General features: G+C 39.0%; 1 protein-coding gene across 1 annotated transcript in view; it reads left to right on the top strand.

Moving 5' to 3' along the window:
* Window positions 1–25,449, top strand: part of Tsc22d2 (TSC22 domain family member 2) — a 33,103-nt gene that overhangs the window by 5,776 nt on the left and 1,878 nt on the right. Inside the window, exon 2 of the mRNA XM_090323171.1 lies at window positions 5,797–5,868. Within this exon, the coding sequence (XP_090179297.1) occupies window positions 5,797–5,868 (72 nt within the window). The remainder of the gene's footprint in view (window positions 1–5,796; window positions 5,869–25,449) is intronic.

The raw sequence follows: 25,449 nt of genomic DNA, 5'->3' as shown, positions 1-25,449 counted from the left end.
GTAGGGCTAAAGTGTAGCTCAGAGTATTTGCCTTGCAAGTGCAACATCCTAGGTTTTATCCCCAGTATCAAAAAAGAAAAGATAAAAAGAATACAGCTTTTTTTTTTTTTTTTTTTTTTGCCAGTCTTGGGCTTAAGCTCAGGGCCTGAGGACTGTCCTTGAATTTTTCTCAGCACCACTTCTGGCTTTTTCTAAGTATATGGTACCAAGGAACCGAACCCCCTTCTTCATGCATGTAGGCAAGCACTCTACCACTAGGCCAAACTCCCGGCCCTTTTTGTTTTTCTTTTTTTTAAAGCACCAAAACTCAAACAAGAACAGGTGGAGTGCGTTGTCTCTGAGGATCAAGGTTCAAACCCAGACCCGGTACAAAAGGACCTGAGACACTTGTTTCCAGTTAACCTCTAGAAATCACAAAGTGAGGCTTGGCTCAAGGGTAGGGAGATAACCTTGAGCTGAAGAGCTCAAGGAACAGCGCCCAGGCCAAGTTCAAGCCCATGACCTCCCCTCCCCCCCAACACACACACAAAGAAAGAATACATTTAATCCTTTGAAATCCTAGATAATATTGAGGATGGCCTTATTGATCTTACTGTATTTCCTTGATTTCTACTTAGAGCTTTTAAATTCAGTTTTGATACAGTGAGGGAGGTGTTCCTTGAAGGAACTCACAAACCTTCCTCTTTTTTCATTTAGTTTTGAAGCACAGGGTACCGCGCGTGTGTGTGTGTGTGTGTGTGTTTAGGGATCCCCTCACCTCTTTCTTATTAAAGTAGCCCGAAGGTCTGATCAAAGCAAGTAGATGTAGCACGTCCTTTTTGTCACTTTCTGGTGTACTACTTTCATGTTCTAGGAAAGTAAGCTAGGAATATATTTTGTTAAATGGTTTTTAAAAAAGGTCTTCAAGCTGGGTGCATTGGCTCACACCCGTAGTCCCAGCTACTCAGGAGGCTGAGATCTGAGGATCGCAGTTCAGAGCCAGCCCATGTACTAAAGACCCATGAGACTTTTATCTCCAATAAACCACCAGAAAACCAGAAGTGGTGCTGTGGGGTAGGGTGGTAGCCTGGAGCTAAAGAGATCAGAGGAACACCCAGGCCCAGAGTTCAAGTCCCACAACTGATCAAAAAAAAAAAAAAAAAGTCCTCAACGGCCAGGAGCATGGCCTTAATGATAAGTGCCTACCCAGCTTGCATGAAGCCCTGGGTTTCATTCCTTGGTACCACATACACAGAAAAAGCCAGAAGTGGTGCTGTGGCTCACATCATAGAGCAGTAGCCTTGAGAAAGCCCAAGGACAGTGTTCAGAACCTGAATTCAAGCCCCAGGACTGGCAAAAAGAAAAAAAGTCTTCAAAAAGGAAAATACCGTTTTCATTTAGGTGGCTGAAGGAAAGTAGTATTATAAATAACTTATTCTAAGAATTGCTTCACTGGCTCATTGCTTAGAATGGTACATTAATGTAAACTAAGCTGTTAGAAAATTGGTTTCAGAATTGCATTTCACCCTATCATGGGCACTAGTAGCTCACATCTGTCACCATAGCTACTCAGGAAATTGAGATCTGAGAATCTCAGCATAAAGCCAGCCTGTGCAGAAAAATTCAAAAAACTCTTCTCTCCAGTTAACCACCCAGAAGTGGGGGTATGGCTTCGGTGCTAGCACTAGGCTTTCTGAAGCAAGAAAATGAGACCCTGAATTCAAGCCTCAGAGTCAACAAACACAGAATAGACTGTGACCCTACCATGATCCTATTAGGAGTTTTACCTTGGGCTTTTAATCCTCTCACACTTTATTCCCTTCTAAAACTCAAGTCTCTGATCATACCCATTAGCGTTTGCAATCACAAATGGCTCTTTTCACCTAACACGCCCTTGAAGTTCTTAACTTTTTACAAACTTGACTCCCTTGGGATATTCTGAGACTTATCATTGGTGATATTTGCTGTACAGCTCTAAGTTTTAGATTTTATCCGATTAAAATATTCTTGAAAGGAATAAAAGTATATTTCCTTTATTCTGTCAGGTATCAAACTCAGGGTCTTACACTGTTAGGTGTTTTTCTACTGGGCTAAATCATCTGCTCCAATTTTTTTTTTTTTTTTGATGGGTCATGAGGCTTGAACTCTGGCCTGGGCGCTGTCCCTGAGCTCCTCAGCTCTACCCTTGAGCCGCAGCCCCACTTCACATTTTCTAGAGGTTAATTGGAGATAAGTGTCTTAAGTCCTTTTGTGCCTAGGCTCGCTTTGAACCTTGATCCTCAGATCTCAGCCTCCTGAGTAGCTAGAATTACAGATGTGAGCCACCTCACCCACCTCCCCCGACTTATATCTTCTCTTTTTACTTTACATTTGACTTACAAGAAACAGTATTAACAAAATTCTGAGGCTGTGAGTGTGGCTTAGTGGTAGAGTGCTTGCTTAGCATGTATGAAGCCCTGGGTTCAATTCCTCAGTATCATGTACACAGAAAAAGCCAGAAGTGGCGCTGTGGTTCAAGCAGTAGATTGCTAGCCTTGAGTACAGACAGAGCCCAAGCCCTTAGGCTAAGCCCTAGGACTGGGGGAGAGAGGAGTGTGGAATCCTGGAATTTCATTCCAAGTCATATGACTTAATTTGAAACCAATTTATTTGGTTGATGAATTTATTCCAGATTAAATATTTACATTTCCAATTTTAGAAAGTCTGGAGCTTTTGGTTTTTTTTATGTAATCCTTCAAAATATACTTAGTTTTACGTTAGTGATCATTCTTCAGTGATGTCTTGATTCCAGATAGAGAATAACTTCCAAGTTTATTCCATTATTTTCTGTTTACTACCTTTCTCTTCTACTCATTCCATTCCAACTTGAAGTTTCTAAACAAACCTTTGTGGTCCTGGACAAGACCATCCCCCTCCCCCCCCATCACCACCATCACCATACTGGGGATTGAACTCATCATTGCCTTTGTGGGCAGGTGTTCTGCCATTCTGCCCCCTGAGGCAGACCTCTAGCTTAGGCCTGGATTAAATAAAAAGCCAAGTTGAGTTTTTAGTTGACTTATTTATCATTTGATTTTGCAGGCTGTTTCTGTGTGCAGTGAAAAAAGTTACTTGAAAAGAAATTACAAATGTATCTGGAGGATTTAAGGTGTTAAACAGTAGTTAAAAGCCTTCTAAGCCTTGTAGACTTAGTTAAAAAAGTTTTAAGATAGGATTAAAAGAATAGAAAGGAGGGCTGGGAGTGGAGTTTGTCTTAGTGCTAGAGTGCTTGCCTAGCATGCACAAAGGCCTGGGTTCGATTCCTTGATACCATATACATAGCAAAAAGCTGGAAGTAGTGCTGTGGCCTAAGTGGTAGAACTCTAGCTATGAGAAAAGTTCAAGAAAGTGCTTAGGCCCTGAGTTCAAGCCACAAGACTGGCAATAAATAAATGAATGAATGAATGAATGAATAGGAAGGAGTTAGAGGAGGAAAAGTAACAAGCAGACATTAATAAAGAATGCTTACCAGCCATCTACATTAATGATACTCTGATATTTAACCTTTTCTGGGATAACTAAGGTAGCTGCTGATTGGAATGAAAAATACCTTTATAAAAGGGTTGTGAGTGTGGCCCTAGTGGTAGAGTGCTTGCCTCACATGCATGAAGACCAGGGTTCAATTCCTTGGTACCACATACACAGAAAAAGCTGGAAGTGGTGCTTTGGCTCAAGAGGTAGAGCCCTAGCCTTGAGAAGACCCAAGGACAGTGCCCAGGCCCTGAGTTCAAGCCCCAGAAATGGCACAAAAAGAAAGAAGAAGCCTTTTAAAAAATCAGTTGTTAGAGGGCTGGGAGTTTGGCCTAGTAGTAGAGTGCTTGCCTATCATGCACGAAGACCAGGGTTCGATTCCTCAGTACCACATACATGGAATAAAGCTAGACGTGGCACTATGGCTCTAGTGGTAGAGCACTAGCCCTGAGGAAGCCCAAGGACAGTGTTGAGGCCCTGAATTCAAGCCACAAGACTGGGGGGGAAAAATGTTAGAAATTGGACTTAAGGGGCCGGGAGTTTGGCCTAGTGGTAGAGTGCTTGCCTAGCATGCACAGAGACCTGGGTTCAATTCCTTGATAGTACATACATAGAAAAAAGCCAGAAGTGGTGCTGTGGCTCAAGTGGCAGAGTGCTAACTTTGAGGAAAAAGCCAAGGGACAGTGCTCACGCTCTGAGTTAAAGCCCCAAGGCTGGCACCAAAAAAAAAGAAAAAAAAGAAAAAGAAAGAAACTGGACTTAAAAACACTTGTCTCAATGTGAGTTTCAAAATTGGGATTATTCCAAGTTTTTGTCTTGGGCACTTTTATTTCTATATCAGCAAACTTCAAAAATACTTTTATTTGTATGAATATTCCTATAAGCTGAAGACACCTATTGTGAAAGTGGAGCTAGTAAGGCATTTAGAATAATATGTGGTAAAGAACAAACATTTATTCTTAACTACTGCTATTTGGCTAAAGCACGGGTCAAGGGTTACTAAAGTGATAACCGAAGTATTTGTCAGCTTCATAGATGTTGAGATTGGTGGTGAGGGAGGCTATAGATCTAGGCTGAAGTGGAGAGCAAACTATTAAGAAACAAACTGATCAAAAGTTTTGTTGGTTGAACTGGGCTTGAGACCCAATGGCTCTCACCTGTAATCTTGTGCCTACTTGGGAAGACTGAGGTTTAAGACAGAGGAGGAAGAGACAGTTCACAAGACTGAACAGAAGATTCTAAACATAATGTGCTGTGCCTGACATCCCAGCTACAGTGGGCAGTACGAATTTGCATCCCACGCTTTGGGAATCAGCACCAAAGGTTGCAGCCTCCTTCCTTGCCTAGTAAGCGTGAGGCACTGAAGTTGAGGTTTGCTTTTTTCTTTTATTATTACAAAGGTGATATACAGTGGGGTTGGAGTATATTTTGTCACCTCTTCCCTCCCAAGTTTGTGTGTGAGTGTGTGAGTGTGTGTGTGTGTTATGTTTAGTTCCTGGAGAAACTGATCCTTAGTTGTATACTGATAGTTTGCCCACCTTAGCAATTAAGATTCAGTGGTGGTGTTAGCTCTAGGGAGTTGTTCCTAGGGTCCGTAGAGATGGGTGATCTAATGAGTGTGGGTAACTTGTGCCTGTGGTCCTAGCTACTCAGGAGGTTTAAGATCTGAGAATCACAGTTTGAATCCTGGGCAGGAAAGTCCATGAGACTTACCTCCAAGTAGCCACAAAAGGCTAGTAGTGGAGCTGTGACTCCAGTGGTAGAGCGCTAGCCTTGATCACAAAAGCTCAGGAACAGCAGCCAGGCCCAGAGTTCAAGCCCCAGGACTAGCAAAAAAAAAAAAAAGATCATTAGGGTGATGAGGCTTTCACCTTTTAGAGGGGCATTGTTCTAATGGAAGAAACTTGAAAGCTGCTGCACAGGAACGAACTTTTCATTGTTCATGTAAAATTCTTATTTTTAGCAAATCTTCCTTGATAATATAACTTTTTATCACAGCTTTGTTAAACTACTAAATAGGTGTTTTTAAAAAGCATTCTCATGCAATGTATTGATAATTTGTTGATATAGATACAAATTGATGGATTTTATCTGATACTCTTTTAGAATTTTAGTTTTCAATTATTGGTGTCTATTGGATGGTGTGTAATTTCCTTCAAAGTGTTGTTTTAAACACTCTTACAAAGTCTTGCCCTTTTTCTATTAAAGCAGTTATGTTGTATTAAAATATAAATGCTTCCATTTTTAAAATAGTGATTTTATTGTACATTCTCAATCTCATTTCCATTTGATTCTTGGATCTCACAGGAATCCTTCAACTGCTTTCTACCAAGCGTTCCATTTGAACACGTTTCAGGAATCAAAGAGCCTCTGGGATAGGTATGAATACTTAATATGGAATGCATACATGCAAAAGTGTATGCATGAATCGCTTTGCATAAGACTGAGCTTTGTTATATTTAAGGGGGAAAATCACATGGTGTACCTAAGCATGGGAGAAGCAGCAAAATAAACCAAAAGGACAATTTATTTTATATAGAATAGCAACATATTTTCAATAAGTATATTTCTTGAAAAATATATATTCTGTAGATATGAAATAGATATTTACCTAGTATATGTTAATGCAGAAGTGTAAAACCACATATGCTTAAATTTTTTGTGGTGTTTATATGATTTCTGTGTACAAGGAAAATATCTCAAATTTAAAAGTTGAGACAAGATGATAATAGTCATTAATTTTTGGTGAGATATTTTATCACCCAGTGTATTTGCTAGAATTGATTAGATTTACATTACTGATTAAAAGTGTTCTTTCTCACAGAGATATTATATACATTCTATTTTTTTCTTTAAGAAATACAGAATAAAGGCCAAGCACTGGTGGCTCATGCTTGTAGTCCTAGCTACTCTTAAGGAGCTGAGACCTAAGGTTTGCAATTCCAAGCCAGCCTGGACAGAAAAGTCCCTGAAACTCTTATCTTTGATTAACCAGTGTAAAGCCAGAAGTGGAGCTGTAGTTGAAATGGTTAGAACACAAGCTTTTGTCAGAAAAGCCAAGGGAGAGCATGAGACCTTTAAACCCCAGTACTGGCATGTGTGTATACTCACGCGTGTGCACACGTACATACACACACACTCTCACACTCATACTCTCACCCTCAAAAAAATTAGAATGAAATTTTGGAGTTAATTTTTGGCAAAAGATACTTTGGTTTATCTTTCTGCTTCATACACATTTTAAGTAGTGTATGCTCTGTTCAGTTATTTTGCTGAATATTATCAGTCCATCATTCTGTGTCTGAGTAATAAAAGTTAATCTCAAACAAAATATTTTTAAAATTCACACAGAGCTTGTTGGATTAACTGCCTGGCCACGCATTTGTATCTTCTGGCCTAGTTTTGGATAACAACCATCATCTCTTCTGTTAGAAAAAGAGTGTTGCAAAGTGCATGTACATGGTCACATTAAGACATGGTTTACATTGCCTAGAAATGGTAAGATTTCCCATTTTTTTTAGGCTTGATTTGCTTGTGTGTGCTATCTGAAGATACTTTTAAACAAAGTATCTTTTTAGGTGGTGTGTTCCTTAGTTAATAAAATGTTATTTTACGAGTCAACTTTTAGATTGTGAAGTTTTAAAATTCATAGTACTTTTTATAAAATTAATTTTTAAATAGTTTGGCTAAAGCACCATATGTTATTACATTAAATAATGACATGAAACAAGCATAAAAACTTATTCAAAGAGTTTACCAAATAACCATGTTACGGGAAAGATACATCTTTTACTTTTCTGTAGGAAAGGGAAAAATAACACTATGTGAAAGTAGCTTTCCATATATTTTATTCCTAAATCACTTTCATTCATGAGCTACAAGATATCAAAAGTGAGACAAATTAAAAATAGTTCTTGAGCCTCTGGTATAGAGCCAAAGACGTTCCTGAGTACTTACCTTAATGTGTTCATGCCAAAATATAATCAGAATTTAATACTCTAGATTTAATACTCTAGATCAGCCATTCTGTGCTGTAAGTTGGCCTTCTTGGTACCTAGGTTCTTAGTGGATGGAAACTGACTTAATAGCTAACTTTTCATCTAGCCTATTATATTTGCATTTAAGAAGAGTAGCAGTGGGCCAGGAGTGTGGTCCAGTGGTGGTAGAGCACTTGCCTATCATGCACGAAGACCAAGGTTCGATTCCTCAGTACCACATGCATAGAAAAGCCAGAAGTGGGGCTATGGCTCAAGTGGTAGAGCACTAGCCTTGAGAAAGCCCAAGGACAGTGCCCAGGCCCTGAGTTCAAGTCCAGGACTGGCACACAAAAAAGAGCAGTATCTAGATTTAAGCAATATACAACTTTGGTTGGAAAATAATTTATGGAATTAATATGTAGATTAGCTGAGTAGTGTGTTACTTTACATTCATTACAAAGAGGTTGAACTTCGTGTTGCTCTTTTGTTGATGGTGGTTGTAGGACTTGAACTCTGGGCCTGGGTGTTATACGTGAGCTCTTCAGCTCAAAGATACCACTCTGCCACTTGAGCCATAGTGCCACTTCTGGTTTTCTGGTGGTTAATTGGAGATAAGAGTCTAGTGGGCTTTTCCTTCCCAGAGTGACCTTGAACTGTGATCCTGAGATCTCAGCCTCTTGAGTGGCTAGGATCACAGGCATGAGCCACTGGTGTCCAGCTGACCTCAGCTTTCTTCACTGCAGTTCGTGGTTAACTCCAAGTGTAGTGAGTGAATATTATTAGTGTGCATTAGTTGCATGCATATATACTGTGTATTCCAGTCAATCTCTTGTCACTCTCCCTTTTTTCCCCCCTCTCAAAAGATTTCATTGTTTAAAGCAAGAAGTGAAAAAAAGAGCTATTAAATACCATGAATAATATGAATTAATTTGCTTTGGTCATTCTCTGAGGAAATGTAGGTCCATCATTAACCAATACTTGTTAACTTGAATCACAAGGCATGTTTTCCATAATATAGTTAATCCCCCTTTTGAGTGTTGAAACAAAATGAAATGTAGCTAGTATCAGAAACACACCCTTCATAAATGTACATCTTAAACTGAAAACACCTGAGTAAGCAGTGTGGGGGTACTGTGAACCTCTTCATGACCTCTTCCACTCTGGTTTCCCTGTCCTGATTTTCTACGTATGTTATGTGAGTGGTCTTAGCGTGCCTCTCTCATTCAGTATCTGTATGGTTCTGCAAGGTAGTCGATCTGAATTCCATTTGTGGGAGAGGTACTGGGTCCTAACGTATGAGCCTTTTCCTCATGGCTGGCACTCTACCATGTGAGCTATGTGTCCACTGTGAGCTTTTGCTAGTTAGAGATGCGTTTGTTCCGATTTGTCTGACCTAGCCAAGTGTAGTGAGTGTGAATATAGATTGTTGGGGTTTTGTGACAGACCACATAAAAACTCTTAAGAGATCCTGCAGTGTCCTATAAAGCTACCTGGAGATGTATTCTGATGTTTATGTTATAGATTATAGGCAACCCTCCAGTCTGCAGGTTCCACATCCTTGGATTCTGACAGTCTCGGTGGAAAAATGCTTCCCCCCCCCCCCCCCACAACTGACACCTGTTGCACTTGAACAATACCTCTAGTTCACAGATGAGTTTCTTGGATTTGTCTGCCTAGGCTGGCTTCAGACCTTCATCCTCAGGTCTCAGCCTTCTGAGTGAGCCACCAGTATCCAGGAAACTTTTTCCCTTAAAATTGCACCTGACATTAGAGATAGAGTTCCAGTGGCATCATGCTTGCTTAGCAAGTGCAGAGCCTTGTTGTGTTCTTTCCATACCAAGGGAAAGGGCAAAAGAGAAACTAAAGGGAAGTTGTCTCTGCACTGAATAGGTAGAGATCCTTTATTTTTAGTCATTCTTACTTAAACAATACAGTATAACAAGTATCTCTATATTGCTTTAACTATTGGTAATATAGAGATTATTTTGGAGTATATAAAAGGGTACACGTGGGTTATTTATAAATGCTATCTATTTAACAAATAGTTTGAACATATGTGCATTTTTGTACCCCAGGAAGCCCTGGAACCAGTTTCCCGTGGACATTAAGGGGTGACTGTAGTTTTTGAAATACATTCCCAAACTATAGAGACTTGATATAATGGGGTTTGCCTATTGTCACTTTAAGTGGTCCTGAGAGAGAAGACTAAAAGCCTTAAAATTCTTTTTTTTTTTTTTTTTTTTTTTTTTGGCCAGTCCTGGGCTTGAGCACAGGGCCTGAGCATTGTCCTTGGACTTTCTCAAGGGTAGAGCTCTACCAATTTAACTACGGTGCCACTTCCAGTTTTTTATATGTATGTGGTACCGAGTAATTGAACCCAGGTCTTCATGCATAAAAGACAAGTGCTCTACCACTAGACTATGCTCCCGGTGCCTTAAAATTCTTATTTTTGTGTAATAGTTCAGAATAAATTTAAACAAGAGTGTTACAAAAGTTATGTATTATTTGATTCAGCCAAAATTGAAGGATACTGATGGCCCATGACTGTAGTCCTAGCAACTCTGGAGGACTGAGATTAGATGATCAAGATTCAAAGCCAGCCCAGAAAGAAAAGCTCATGAGACTTATCTCCAGTTAAGCAGTGTAATGCCAGACTGGAGTTATATATGCCTCCTGTGATAGAGTGACAGCCAAGAGCAAGCAAGCAAACCAAACAACCACTGAATTCCAAGTAGGGTACTGGCACAAAGAAGAAAGATTGTCAGCTCCTGTAAGTACTGAAAGAAAGGAGATTAGTCTAATGCAATACCTCTTTCCTTCCTTCCTTCCTTCCGTCCTTCCTTTCCTTCCATCCTTCCTTTCCTTCCCTTTCCTTTCCTTTCCTTTCCTTTCCTTCCTCCCTTCCCTTCCCTTCCCTTCCCTTCCCTTCCCTTCCCCTTCCCCTTCCCCTTCCTTCCTTCCTTCCTTCCTTCCTTCCTTCCTTCCTTCCTTCCTTCCTTCCTTCCTTCTTTCTTTCCTTTCTTTCCTTTCTTTCTTTCTTTCTTTCTTGGTGGTGGGGCCTGAGCATTGTCCCCAAGCTCTTTAACTCAAGGCTACCACCCTACTCCTTGAGCAACAGCCCCATTTCCTGTTTTCTAGTGGTTAATTGGCGATAAGAGTCTTACAGTGGCTCACGCCTGTAATTCTAACTACGCAGGAGGCTGAGATCTGAGGATCAAGGTTCAAAGCTAGCTCAGGCATGAAAGGACCTGAGACTCTTATCTCCAGCTAACCCCTAGAAAATGGGAAGTGGGGTTTGGCTCAAGGGTAGGGTGGTAGCCTTGAGCTGAAGAGCTCAAGGACAAGCACCCATGCCAAGTTCAAGCCCCATGACCCACAAAAAATTGGTGACTATATTATCACATGATTGAGAATGTTAATTGTCAGCAAAATTCAGGTGTTACTTTAAGTTAAAAACTGGGTAAGATTTGGTTTTGCATAGCTGAAGAACTGAGGGAAAAGAAACATCTAGTTAGAAGAAATAGTATGGACCATTTTGAAAGTACAACACATAGATGGTAGGATAGTTAGATTTGATCAGTGTATAATTTAAGACAACAAAAAAAAGAAGCTGGGTTATATAGCGACCAGGAATACTTGGAGGTACTGAAGGCCTAAATCTGGCACCTGAAATAAGAAAAGTAAGATTTGCAAAGGGGCAGAGCATGGCAGTGTATAACTAACTCCACCTGCTCCAAGGTAAAGACAGCCTTAGGTCTTGCTCTGTCACCTTACCTAGTAGCTTAACCTTAAGATAAGACAGTTTGATGGAGCTTACTTCCTGGTATAAATAAACTGATTAATAAAACACCATTTTCTAAGTAGTCAGAGAGTTGATACAAAATGAATAGAAACCAAACTTTATTAAATAAGAAAACATTTAGAGACAAAATCAGGTGTTGAGTTTGTCATCTCATGCTTCTACTGATTGGGTTACCATGTTTATTAAAGCAATTTAATCTGTATCATCATATCTTATTCTCAGAGGTCATGGTAATTATTTTCAGGATTAGAGATCACTTGAGAAGGTGGCAGTAATTGGCTGTCTCAAATAGATTTTCAGTAAACCAAGGCTTTGAATAAGAAAAACTTACATGTGGAAAATAAGTTATCAAATTTATTTTTGCTAAATAGTCTTAGCTCGTGCTAGCAAATGTTTGTAAAGAAAAAAAAAGTACTGAACTTGTTCACACTACAGGAAAAAATGACTAAACTAGTTGAATCAGGGCCCAACATCTTTTTAGTATTCAGTTTAATAATTCAATTTGTATACACTTTGGTATATTTAACTTTTTAACTTATAATTTGGCAAGCTTTGGGACAAAAAATGTAGCTTATTGGTATAGTGCTTGTCTGACATGCACGAGGCCCTGGGTTTGATTCTTTGGTACCACATAAACATGCATGCATGCATATTCAAATTAGGGAATCTGTTAGATTTCTGATTGACACAGACCATGTGAATACTTGCCAAGAATCGCCTTTTGTGATTAGCTTTTAGTTGACTACTTCGGAAATAAGTTTAAGTAAGTTTTAATAATTTAGAGTATATATCATTTGCTAAATATCCTCAAAATGGATACAAATATCCCAAGATACCTATCTATAGTAAGGTGTTTAAAGTACAATATGTTAAATACTGTATACATACATAGGTGTATGTATAGAGGGCAGGGTCCAAGGTTCGACCCTTAACTGCAAATGAAAAGAAAAAGAAAAAACTTCTAGAAAAATTGGTGATTTTAAGTCAGTCTTGGAATATAATTCTTCTTTGAATATACAGTCTTTCCAGTATTATTCCACTGGTACATTCAGACTGATTTTTTAATCTCCTCTCTAAGATCATTTTTTGATACATGTAGAGCAACAGTGTATAATTATTGAGGGCATATTAGGTTGTTCCCACTTGTTCATTTATTTAAAAAAATGTGTGGTGCCAGTAATCCTAGCTACTCAGGAGGTGGAGATCTGAGGCCAGCCTGGACACGGATGTCCAACAGACTCTTACCTCCATCGGAAGTGGCACTGTGGCTCCAATGGTACAGTGCTAGCTAGCCTTGAGCTTAGGAGCTCAGGGACATTGCCCAGGCCCAGAGTTCAAGCCCCACAACCGACAAAGCAAACAAAAAAATGTGTTTTGACCCTTTCAAGAAACAAGAATTTCTTTTATCACACAATTTCTTAGAATAGTGTAATGAACATTTTTTAATACCATGGTAAAAATATGGCTAAATATTAGTGGATAGTGTTACAGAGTGCTTAGGGTTTTACTGTTTTTTAGAAGATAATGGGATTAGTGGCATGGCTCAGTTGGTAGAGAACTAGCCAATGAGCAAAAACATCAGGTACCAAGTTTAAGTACTAGTCTCAGGCCTATTTTTAAAAAAGGAAATGAAGGAAGAAAGGCTTATACTTGAAAGTGAAATTTTGTGTCTAAAGAAGTAACAAGCCCCAGGGGAGGGATATAGCTTAGTGGTAGAATGCCTACCTCACAGGTGTGAGACCCTGCTGTGTTCAATCCCCAGTACCTTTTAAAAAGGCAGAGTACAGACTTATTAGAATAGCATGCCACTTCTCAAATAATTACTTGGAATTGTAAATCATCATCACATTAGTTTGTTGCATTTTAGACTTTTAATAAGAATTGGCAGATTCATCATACACTTGCATAATGCACACATCTTGAAAGGTTTTGTGTCACATCATAGAAGGTGCTTTATCTGGCTGACTTAAAATCTGTCTCCTGAAGGCTTTCCAGGCATCTACGGTAACAGTGTGATTTGTTGGCAAGCCCTTTAACAGAGAACCAAGCAATTTGCCCTTTCAGTTACTAGTCAATTGAGTCCTTACAGACAAAGAGATTAACAGTGTTCCTGTTGAATATTTCAGGAGGAATTTTCTTTACTCAGTGTGAATATATCCTCAACTACACAAGCACATACTGTATCTTCTTAAAAGATTTGTCTCACAAAGGAGTAAAGCATCAAAACTAAACAATAGAAAATAGATAGGTGTACTATATTGGTTGATAGGTCATAGTTGTATAAAATCTTTCTAGGAACTTTTGGTAATTTGTTAAAGATAAAAGCTCAACATTTGAACATTTTTTTGCCACATGGATTTTTGCCTTCACCGGGTGATTTTATTATAAGACCATGCTTTTGGGGGGGAAAAAAAGTGATTTTTCTTGGAGTCAAATGTGTTGTGAGATTACATTTGGAAAGATATATAAATCACCATAGAAAGATCCACTAAAAGTTAAAGATGTGTAATGTATATATCCAGCTCATACATTTACAGTGCTGTCTATGAATTTTCTATAGCTTTGTACATCCTTAATCTTTCTCAGTGATGGCTTCTTTCTTTCCCCTTCTGTGTGACCCATTATATCATTTTATTTAGGTAAAACTAAACCCACACATGGGTTGCCTTTTCTGTGGCTTTCTGGCAACTGATGTACATTCTTCTCAGACAGAGACATGATGGAATTCTTCAGGAATTAAAATAGATGCACAATTGAAAACTTTAACTATTTAAGATAATATTCTTGTTATTTTTGCCACTACTGAACTTTCCTCCTGCCAGTTTTCTTCAGTTCCCATAGTCATGAGCCATAGAGCCACTGCTGAATAGGATGTATACGTCTGTTACATAACACATAAAATTTTTTCCCATCAGCATTAATGATCAGGTAGTAGAGACCAACTGATAAATGTAGGAATAAAAGCTGAATGCTGTCTTAAGCATTTGAATGATTCTCATAGATCAGCCATCTGTGCTAGAGTCTAGAAACTCATATGTGGATGTGGACCAAACAGTAGATCTGAAATGCCATTTTATAGAAGTATAAAACTGTCTATGCCAGGTTATATGGTGTTGAGTAATCATTAATGGATCATAATCTTACACCTGTAATTGGTTCCATTTCTACTTGACTCTTCACGGATAAGTATTCCTGATGGCTTGAAAGTCTATGTCGAAATTTCAAGTTTGAGGTATCCAGATCAAATATGCCATTATTTTACATTAAATAAAGTATAAAATATCAGTTGTGTAATCATGGTGAAACATAAAATTTTGCTATAAAAGATTTTTAAAGACTATTTGATTAAAACACTTATTTACTTAAACTCTTTGCTAGAATTTTTTTTAGAATTCAGCATCGGAGGAGGAATGTGACATAATAATGATCGAAAGCCGAAAGTTTAAAAGTTGTGATGCCCTCAAATGGTTGGAGGGTTATTCTAGCTTCTAAGGACTGAATGTTGTCCACAAGAGTGTCTCATCAGGTCATAAATTGGTAAGACTTAACGGATTAGATTTTATGTATTATACCTGATGTTATTGTATTGAGATGACTTTTTATGAACAAAATGAGCACGTTGTGTAAAAGTACAAAATGTACGTTAAAACTTGGAATTTTAAATACTTGGATTATGTGATCTTTTCAGGCCCACAAGGCTCAAGGCCCTGTCTCTGCAGTGGTGTTTAGTAAATACATCAGTTTAAATGAAAGTGAAATTTTCAATTATAATGGAATATTTAAATATTGCTGTCACATCTGCTGTAGATGCTTACAACATAGTGAAGAGCCCACTTTTAGGAGATACTTGAGAAGTCTTCTAAGAAAATCTGTTTCATCTATAAACAATAATTTAATTTATTGCTTTTGGGGATTTTGCTTTTCTTGATAAAAAAGACATCTAAGTGATTCTAAAATAAAGCCAAAACTTCTCAATTTCATATTGATAACACCTAAGATGCCTGTGTCACATGAAAACACATAGTAGAAGTCATTTTTTCATGTCCTGGAAATTCTTCCGAGAATTGTACTCTGCTTAGAGAAAAAATAATTTTTTTTTGCATTTTGTTATTTTTGCTTTGTTCTTACAAAATACATATTGAAGGAGCTGACTTACAATAGTTACGCTCAGGATAAAATAATTTCATTTGCAAATGGGGAAAAGTCAGGGCTAAGTTATCTTGATACTTATAGCTGTACATATAGCTGTAGAATTAATATTCATAAGCTGTGATATACTTATTTTGCTACCAAAACGTCCTTGACATTCTTTTACAAAAAACCCAGAAGTTATGGGTCAACTAATCAGGCCATGTGTATCTCTAGTTTTACCTTTAACTAGAGATTTGTCACTTTCTCCCTAGCCATACTCACACTTAACTCTGTCCTTTGAATACGATTCTAATTTTTTTTGGGGGGGATAGCATTTCATAACTTTGTGTTCATTAGTAATTGTGGCCTGTTGAAATCTGGGAAGAATGCAGCTAATTAGTTGTTCCTTATCCTGTATACTTTCCTGTTTTCTTCATTTTGCTACCAACAAAACTATTATACAACTTTGATATTCACAAAAATAATTTAGTTTTTCTTAGTCTGTCCTTAGAAGTAAAGGCTGCTTTGGGTCATGAGCCTTGTGGAACTTGAGGAAGAATTGTTTTGTCTGTTCATGCAGAAGGTTCAGAATATTTGCCACATTTCAAAAACAGTGTTGCTAGAAAATGTTTTGTATCTAAAAGTCCTGCTAGACACCCAAGTGTGTCTGACTTACAAACATTTATGAGGACCATTGCTCCCATTGACCTGTGCTAGCTTAGGAAATGGAACGAATCAGAACCTACTACTGTCTATTTGTGTACCAGAATCAGTTGAGTTTCTCCACAAAGTACTCTGTGTCAGTGTGCTAATAAGTAGTTTTACACATTTAGTTTGTTTAAGTTATAATTCTATAGCGAGGAAAAATTTAAGACTGAGCAGATGTTTAACTTGCTCGAGTCACAGCCATTGAGTGGCATATCTGTGAGTCCAGAGTTTACCTTTATGGCTGCTGGTATGCCAGCTAGCCTTGATAAACCTTGAAGGATAATACAGATTATTTTTAGACTGTAAAGATGTGAATCTGTAAAAACCTTCTTTTAAAGCATTTGCCAAAAAATACCAATGTTTTGAGTTGCTTATTATATAAGTATGTTACATTAGAAAATAGGTTCTGTGTAAGTTTATACTGCTTATGAATATAAGCATATATATATTTTTAAGAAGCTTTGGTATAAGAAAATTAATACCGTTAAGATAGATGGTATTATATTTAAAATAAGCATTAAGGATCGAACTTTTTTTAATCTGAAATTTAAAATCTGAAATAGCGAATACTAGAAGGCATTTTAAAAGCTCCTTTGAGCTGCAAATGTTTCTTGGGGTAATAGGAAATACTTCTAGAAAAACTCCCTATTGATTGTTTTGTGAGAATTTTCCATTTGCCCTTTTCGTGAGTCATTGAGAAATTGTTAATTTCTGAAGCATCAGGCAAAATTTTTGTTCTTTTTAGTACATGAATTTATCTGAGTAGTACTTTCATGTCCTCTTGAATTTTTGCTTTTATTCTTCAGTTGAGCGCCAAACTTTTAAAATTCTTTCCTGTGTTTGCATCTTTATAGTGTAGTTGCTTTGGGTTTTTTTTGGCCAGTCCTGGGGCTTGAGCTCATGGCCTAAAAAGTGCTGTCCTTGGGCTTTCTCAAAGTTAGAGCTCTGCCACTTGAGCCACAGCACCACTTCCAGCTTTTTCTATGTATGTGGGTCTTTGTGCATGCTAGGCAAGCACTCTACCACTAGGCCAGGCTCCCGGTCCATGAAGTTGCTTTGTTTTAAGTATGGCTTATAATGGGTGTCATGGTGCACCGATGCACAACATTGGGGAGATGGTGGCAGGAGAACTGGAGGTTCAAAGCCATTCTGGACTCCCTCAGTGTGCTCAAGGCCAGACAAGCTAGACCTTGTCTTTAAAAAAATAAAATAAAAAAGAGCATGTGGCTCAAAGGTAGAGTGTTTTTCTACATGCATGGGGCTCTAATAGATACAGATGAGGTTAAAAATGAACAACCGCCCAAAAATCCTTAAGATTTTGTTTACTCCAGTTAAATTTGATAATGTTTGCAGATCAGATGTATACTTTTTTTTCTTTGTGCTTTGGTTAAAAATGTACAACTTCATAGGGAATTGTCTGTTTACATATTTACTTCTAGAATACATACATAAATATGTGTATGTATTAGTAGCTGTGGTTATGGTAGCTTTTCAATAATTAAAAAAAATTAAAAGCAAATGCTGATGTGTCATGGTGTCACTGTGACAGAAGTCTGAGAAAACAGCTTGAGAGGAAGATTTATTTCAGTTTGCCGTGTCAGGCTTTCGTTCATGGACATTTGGGTCTGTATTTCTAGGCTATAGTGAGGCAGCATATCATGACAAGAGCATGCTGGATGAAATCTCACCTTTGGCCCCTTGTATAGGATGAAAGCCCAGGAGGGGAAGGGACCAGAAGAGTCTTGAGACCCCTCAAAGGCATGACACCTAGTAGCCTACTTTCTCCAATTAGGCCTTACCTTGTAAGCCCATTTGCTTGTGAATTTGTTCATGGGTTCACCGTCTAAGAGTTTGTTGTCTTTGTGCTCTAATCACCTTTCAGTCCATCTTCAGTCTTCATCACATGGTCCTTTTTAGGAGCCCCAAACACTCAGCGCTAGCTCCTGAGAGCTCATGTCCATCACATGATGGCAAGTATGCTAATCCATCTCCAGGGATCACCATAGTCTTAGTAATCAATCACATTATTCTGAGACAAGGTGAAAGTCTGCTGAAACCCAAAGCAAACTTATTTAAGAGCCTCTGTAAAAATAAAAACAGCTTACAAACTTCTAACATAACAGTGGCATAGGTAAAGATTCTATCCTGAAAGGAAAGCGTGGGACATAAACAAGAAGAACTGGACCAAAGCAAGAACAAACCTTAAAATCCTTTAGCTCCATGCCTGGCATCTGCTGCATGGTGGCATATTTGCACTCAAACCATGGTGGCAGCCCCCACTTTGCACACCTTCTCAGCATCAGTGAATATGTCCTCTCTTTCAGGCAGGCTTTTGCCTGGTGCCAGTAACTTGGCTTAGCAGATGTCTCGTGCTTTTGTCATATTCCCTGTCTGACTGCCAGCAGACATTCCAGAATGTCTTACCATATATTGCCTGGTCTTCCTTTGAAATCTTGGTAGAAGTTTCACCAGTCCCACAATTGTTATATTCTGTGTTTTTGCAAAACTGGCATCGTGGACAACACAGCTTTGGCTGTCACCAAGTCCCTATGTACCTAAGATGTAGCAGGCTTAAGTGGTCCCTTTGCAAGCCCGTGCCTCAGGGCTCTTCCCCAGGCAGCTCCTTCAGATGGAGCTTACCCCATGTCCTCCAGCCTGCAGTGGTTGGGCTTCCTCAAAGCTGCCTGTGTGTTGTGGGCACAGCACATGGCTTCTTACATCTTCAACAGCCTTACCTTCATTAACCACATTCCTCTTCTGGCCACATTATAGGTTTAAAATGCCCTAATTTTCACTCCAGATTATTCCAGTAAAACTAGCAAAAAGCAGCCAGCAATACCTGTGCTATAATCCCTTGAATTTTCCTCTGGCCTGTAAAGTGGCCTGTCACCTTTAAACTCAGTTCACACAGTGTCTTGGCATGGACAAAATGTACATGAGTTCTTTGCCAGAGTATGACACACAAGTGGAATTTCTAACAAAGTTCAAAGAAACTGTTCCTCAGGAGCAGTTTTTACTATTCACCTGCCTTGCCACTCTTAACCAGCATCCTGTTCTGCAGTCCCACTTGATAGCATGCTGCTGCTCTAAACTCCCCCCAGAATCCTCTAGAAAAGCAGGCTAAGGCTTTTGAGATACAGGGTCTTAGTTTCCTGTGATAGGCACTTTTTGTAATCGACAAAATACCTGAGAAAAGAATTTAAGAAAGGAAGAGCTTATTTTGGCTCGCTGAGGTTTCCGTTCATGGTCACTTGGATCTGGGGTTCTGGCTTGTGGTAGAAGCAGAGTGGGAGGACAAGGCTGTACACACAGAGGAGAGGCCTGCCTCGGTAGCCTGATTGAGCTGGGTTCCTCCTGACCTTCCATTCAGATGTGAACTCCTCCGTTTCCAAACCCTAACCTCTTGATGAAATCAATGCCTTCGTGATCCAGTAACCCCTCAGCAGTACTGAAAACCAGGAGACCATCCCAACCTGGTCCCAAATGCAGGTTTTGGATTTTTGACTGATGTCTGCTGTTTTGTCACCTGTGTGACATGGTTCATTCCATCTTTCCCCCTTAGTTTACAGATTGGTGGGTTTTTTTTTTTTCCTTTTCACTCTTTTTGGTCGGTAGTGGGGCTTGAACTCTGGTCCTGGGCACTGTCCCTGAGCTCTTCTGCTCAAGGCTACTCCCCTACCCTTGAGTCACTGGCTACTTCTGGTTTTCTAGTGATTAATTGGAGATAAGAGTCTCAAGGTCTTTAGTGCCTGTGCTGGCTTTGAGCTGCAATCCTCAGATCTCTACCTCCTGAGTAGTTAGGATTACAGGCATGAGCCACAGCACCCAGCAGATTTGTGTTTTCTAGATCACTTGACATCTTGTGTTTATTTCCCTCTTTGTATCTTTATTATTCAAGTAACAACGTACCAGTTACTTAGGAAAGTAAGTAGCCATTTGTTTTCTGAGAAGAGATGACACAGTAGTTGCAGAACACTGAGTAGTAGGTAGACTAGTGATTAAACTGAAAGTGAATAAGGTGGTGGTTTTCCAGGCTCACACCTATAACCCTAGCTACTCAGGACGCTGAGATCTGAAGATCACAGTTCAAAGCCAGCCCATCCTGGGCAGGAAGTGGGACTCTTATTTCCAATTAACTACCGAAAGTGGCACAGTGGTTCAAGTAGTACAGCTCTAAACTTGAGCTGAAGAGCTCAGGGACAGCACCCAGGCCCAGAGTTCAAGCCCTACCACCAAAAAAAAAAAAAAAAAGGATAAGGAGACATTGCTTATTGTAGAGGTCACAGGATGTCTTCCACACTTTTTGTATTGTTAACGCTAGTGGTGGCCCAAGGATTTCATGTATTGCCTTTACTTGTGCTCTGGTAATGAATGAATTTCTTCAAGCTGAAGAATTCTTGAGAATATCCACTCATTCAGAAGGAGGAATACTTAAAGGCATGTCAGCATAAATGATCTTCACACATTATCTAATCTGACCAAACGTATAAGCCTTTGGTCTTCTCTGACCTTCTGGATGTCTTTTGCTTTCTTTCATTTCTTCCTTTAGATGTCTCTGAAGCCATGATTTCGGTGTGACAAATCTTTTGTCAAAGTGGCTTTCTATGATGTTTGTAACGATAGACAGTACTTTATCACCTAGACCAGTATGTGGAACTTCTAAAGTTTTCTTGGCATAATTGTCTGTTTCAGCTGCTTTTATCATAGCAGAAGAATTAACTAAACCTATCTTTATCAGGGAGAAAGCTTTTGAGATCTGCCCATTGCAACTTTCTTCCAGTGATAACCCCTTCTAGTAGTTTCTGATACTTTCAAGTAGGTAGGTAATTTTTTTAAAAAGATCTTTGCCCAAGGCATAATAAGCCCAACATAATATCAGCTCATATTGAGCTTGTTAAGTGTAATTAGGAATTATACTTAAATAATAAATATCGCATTCCTCTTTTTGAGTGGTTTAATCAGTTACATGCAGAATACTGCAATAAGTAGATCTTTGAAATGAGTAGTTCTTGCCTTTAAAAGGTAACTCAAAAACATTTGATGAAGATGACAAAAAAATTCTTAATGGAAGAATTAGATATGCTTTCCTCTTTTGACAAGAAAGGAAGAGGCCTAAAGAGAGAATGTGAAGCAAACCATATCAGATGAGCCTTACTTATATAGAGAGAGTCAGTCAGGTATATGGTGTCAATTTAGGTCAAGTTTTTTGGCTTGGGTTTTTTGTTGTTGTTGATGGTGGTGGTGGTCATGGGACTTGAGAGAAATTCTTTTTTTCATAAAAGTTATTTTATTTCTATGTATGTGGTACCAAGGAATCAAACCTTGGTCTTTGTGCATGCTAGGCAAGCACTCTACCACTCGGCCAAACTCCCAGCCAACCCTTTAGATTTTGTAGGGTGCTATTTCACAATTTTCTTTTTTCTATGTTACAGTTCCCCTTTTGAATTAATGATTCAATAGAATAACCAAGAGATGGGTTAAATTAGTTTTGGTTATATTTCAGTGACCTTTGGCAGATTTTCCTACAGTTTATTAAGAATATTTTCTAGGACTGAGTCTGTGGTTAGAGCATCTGCCTAGTAAGCAGGAAATCTTGAATTCAAACTCCATTACCACCAAAGGGGAAAAAGAAGGGAATAAGAAGTACTTTACCCTAAATAGTGTAACTTTGAGAATCTATAGAGAATCAACAAGAGCTTTATTAATTTCAATCTATAGACGTTCTATGTTTAATATTTAGTATTTTAAAATTTCATATTAGACTTTATTAACAAGTTTTGGAACTGAATTAAAATTTTAACATTTGACTCTTGAGTGCCTACAAAAAGAAATCAAGTAAAATTATGAGATCATAAGTAGGATTATTTAATTTTTAAGGATGAAACACAACTGCAAAACCTAATGGGTGTTTTGTTTCGTCTCTATTCACAGTATAGTGAAATCTTAACCTTCTGGGTCTTTGCATCAGTATTAGGGAGAAAGTTACTCCTCTTTTCCTACTTCTTTGAGACACCCTTCATTTTGAGTCGGATAGTAGCCGTAACCTTGTCTTCCTACCAAATCTTGCCTAACCTTAATCTAATAAGGAGGAACTAGTGATGAGTGTGGTATTGTGTGCCCATAATTCTAGCACTCAGGAAGCTGAGGCAGGAGAAGCGAAAGTTTGAGGCCAGTTACTAGCTTGAGAGACAAGTGGTCTACTGCCTAAGATACGCCTTTGGCAGATTGAGAGCAGACCAACAAGAAAAACTATAACTTATAGAATTTTTCTTTACCACTTTCCAGATGCCTTTGAATAAGTAGATATGGGTAGTTATAATGCACCTACTGCAAGGACACTTTCAGTGTCGTTTCCTCTGTTGAATGAAACTGTTGTAGACAACGTAGAATTGGCGCATCCCCCTCTTTGTCTTGTTCCTGTTCCTGTCTGCTCTTTGGTTAGATTGTACAAGCTAGTAAGTAGCTCCTTAAGTCATTTCCATTTTGGATTGTCCTTTCCAGTGATCTCCAAAATGTAGTGAACTCACTCTTCATCTCTATTTTCCCACCTTCCCAGATACACACACACACACACACACATCTCAGCTTTGGGTCTGTGTGTTTATTTGGTATCTTTATATACATTTTTAAGCAGTTCCTTTATATAAATGATAGTATATCTGCATGTCTGTCTCATTGTATAGACGAGATACATACTATTCAGTGGAATGGATGGCTAGTCCCGCTGTGATGAGTAGTTGTGTAATACTGTGTATAGAAGGGCATAGGGTAGAATTAATGTGGAGGATTGCAAGTTCAAGGGATTGAGTGAAATGCCTCTATTGAAGAGGGCAGCACAGTAGTGGGTTCAGTATTGTGACCTTTCCGCTCCACTCATGTATGCGAGGTGTTCCAGGTAATCTCCTCTTGCCTGCCGCCCTCTTCCTAGTACAGACTGTAGATTTCATCATTCCATTTCATATGTGCCCACCTATGCTTCAGCCTCAGTCATCCTCTTTCAGGTTTGTTAAACCAACCCTGCAGTCTCTAGTTCCACCCTCCTCTCCCCCAAGAAGAGCCTACTCGTCTTTCCCCTCCGATGGTTGAATTGGAGGGTTTTTGTATGAATTCTTTTCTATGTATATTCTTGAATGTACTACCGTATAAGTGTGTATCTTTTGGATTCACAAGGAAGCGTACACATGTGTGTGCTTGTGTGTGTGCGCATACACCCATAACAAACACAAAGGTCTTATGTTACCCCATTTTCCCCAATGATAATACCTTATCATAATTGCAATGCAGTATCAAAACCAGGACGTTATTTTAGTATAATCTACTAGGCAACTTATATCCTCTTTCTTCCTCTTAAGCATTTTTTTCCATGAAGCCAGAAGCACTCCTGTAATTCTAGTCAAGAGGCTGAGATCTGAGGATCAGGGTTTAAAGCCAGTCTGGGCAAGAAAGTCCACTCAATTCCAAGTAACCACCAAAAAGCCAAAAGTAAAGCTGTGGCTTATTAAGTGGTAGCATGCCAGCCTTGAGTGAAAAACCTAAGGGACAGCACCCAGCTCCTGAGTCTAGGCCCCAGAACCAGCTCCCCCCTCCCCCCCAAAAAAATCTTTTCTGTCCAGATTATTGGATTATTTATTTACTTAGTGGGTCATGGGGCTTGAACTCTGGGCCTGGATATTGTCCCTGAGCTCTTCAGCTCAAGGCTACCCCTTGAACCACAGCCCCGCTTCTGGTTTTCTAGTGGTTAATTGGAGATAAGAGCCTGATCCTCAGATCTCAGCCTCCCGAGTAGCTAGCATGACAGGCATGAGCCACAGCCATTTATCTGCTTGCTTAAAGTAACAGCTTTGAAAATTATTTATTTTGTGTAACTAGTAAAAATCCCCATGAGATGTTTTTGTGTTGTTTTTTTAAACACAAAATTAAGTAGATCGTTTTACATGAGTAGAAATGAGTTACCAGAATGTGTGATTCCCTTAACGTGTGCTGTCTTACTTCACCTTCTTGCTCTCCATCCTTCACCTCCACCTTGCTGTGGGATATTAATCTCTGAATCCACACTCAGGATTTCACAACTAATATTAAAGCATTTTCCATAATATATACAACTCTATATGTGTTTCAGGTCACTGTTCTTTCCATCTTACATTATGGAAAGAAGTTATGGGATTCTGTATTGGGTGTGTGTGTTGCTATCATGTTCTTATATTCTGAATCCTGTTCAAGCATTATATTGTAGAAACTTGGCCTTAGGGTCTTCATTTGTGAAAGGAGTTAGTCACTTAGACAGTATGTGTCTGCCATAGAGTGAACAGTCAGGAATTGTTATTTTCTCTCCCTGTTACTTTGTTAATAAACATTTATTCACAGGGGAGGATGAGCACAGAAAAGTCAAAATATGTCTACTTGGGAGAAAAAGATAAACTGTTGTTTTAAATAAGTAGCTACATTACTACAAGTAAAGAAAAGGCTGATTTCTCAAGAATTTTTAAAAATGAGAAACCAACTTAGATAACCTTTGTCAAATTCAGTTACTCTACCTGTGAAGTAGAAATCTTTTGCAAATGATTTCTTTAAAAAGAAATCAGAGCCAGGCACGATGGCTCAAGCCTGTAATCCTAGCTACTGAGGAGGCTGAGATCTGAGGATTGCAGTTCAAAGTCAGCCCAGGCATTAAAGACTGAGGCACTTATCTCGAGTCATTCACTAGAAAACTGGAAGTGGCACTGTGGCTCACAGGGTAGGGCTGAAGTACTCAGGGACAGTGCCCAGGCCCAGAGTTCAAGCTCCACATGACCAACCCCCCCCCCCCCCCCAAAAAAAAAGGAAAGTGCCAGTGCCTCATGTCATGTCTGTAATGCTAGCTACTCAGTATTATATAAGGTCACAGTTCAAAATTACCCAGGCCAGGAAAGTCTGAGAGACTCTTTTTCAATTAACTAGCAAAAAGCCAGAAGGGGAACTGTAACTCAGTGTATAGCCTTAAGCACCAGACTCAGAGGCAGTACCCTGTCCCCGAGTTCAATCCCCAGGTCTAACAGACACACATAGCAAGAAGAGTAGTTGGGATGAGTATAAACCATGAAGATTACGATTATTTAACCTTTGGTATCATGCAAATGCTAAGGTGATGTTTGAGTGTGAGATAGATATACTTGCTGGCTATACGCTACTTTGGATTATTTTCAAGACAAACTAGGGTGAACCACATGCCCTATAGGACTCTTGCCAGCAAGTGACCTATAAACCAAATCATGTGGTCTACTAGAATGTTGAGTTATTCTTTGTCAGTCCTTCCGAGTCCTTCTGAGTGGTATTTAGAAACCATTTCTACAAATTGAAAACCCA

This window comes from Megascapheus bottae, chromosome 32 (assembly GCF_031878675.1).
Source record: "Megascapheus bottae isolate mThoBot1 chromosome 32, mThoBot2.hap1, whole genome shotgun sequence".
NCBI lineage: Eukaryota > Metazoa > Chordata > Mammalia > Rodentia > Geomyidae > Megascapheus > Megascapheus bottae.
The sequence above is the reverse complement of the archived record's forward strand: the minus strand, read 5'-3'. Positions and strand labels throughout refer to the sequence as shown.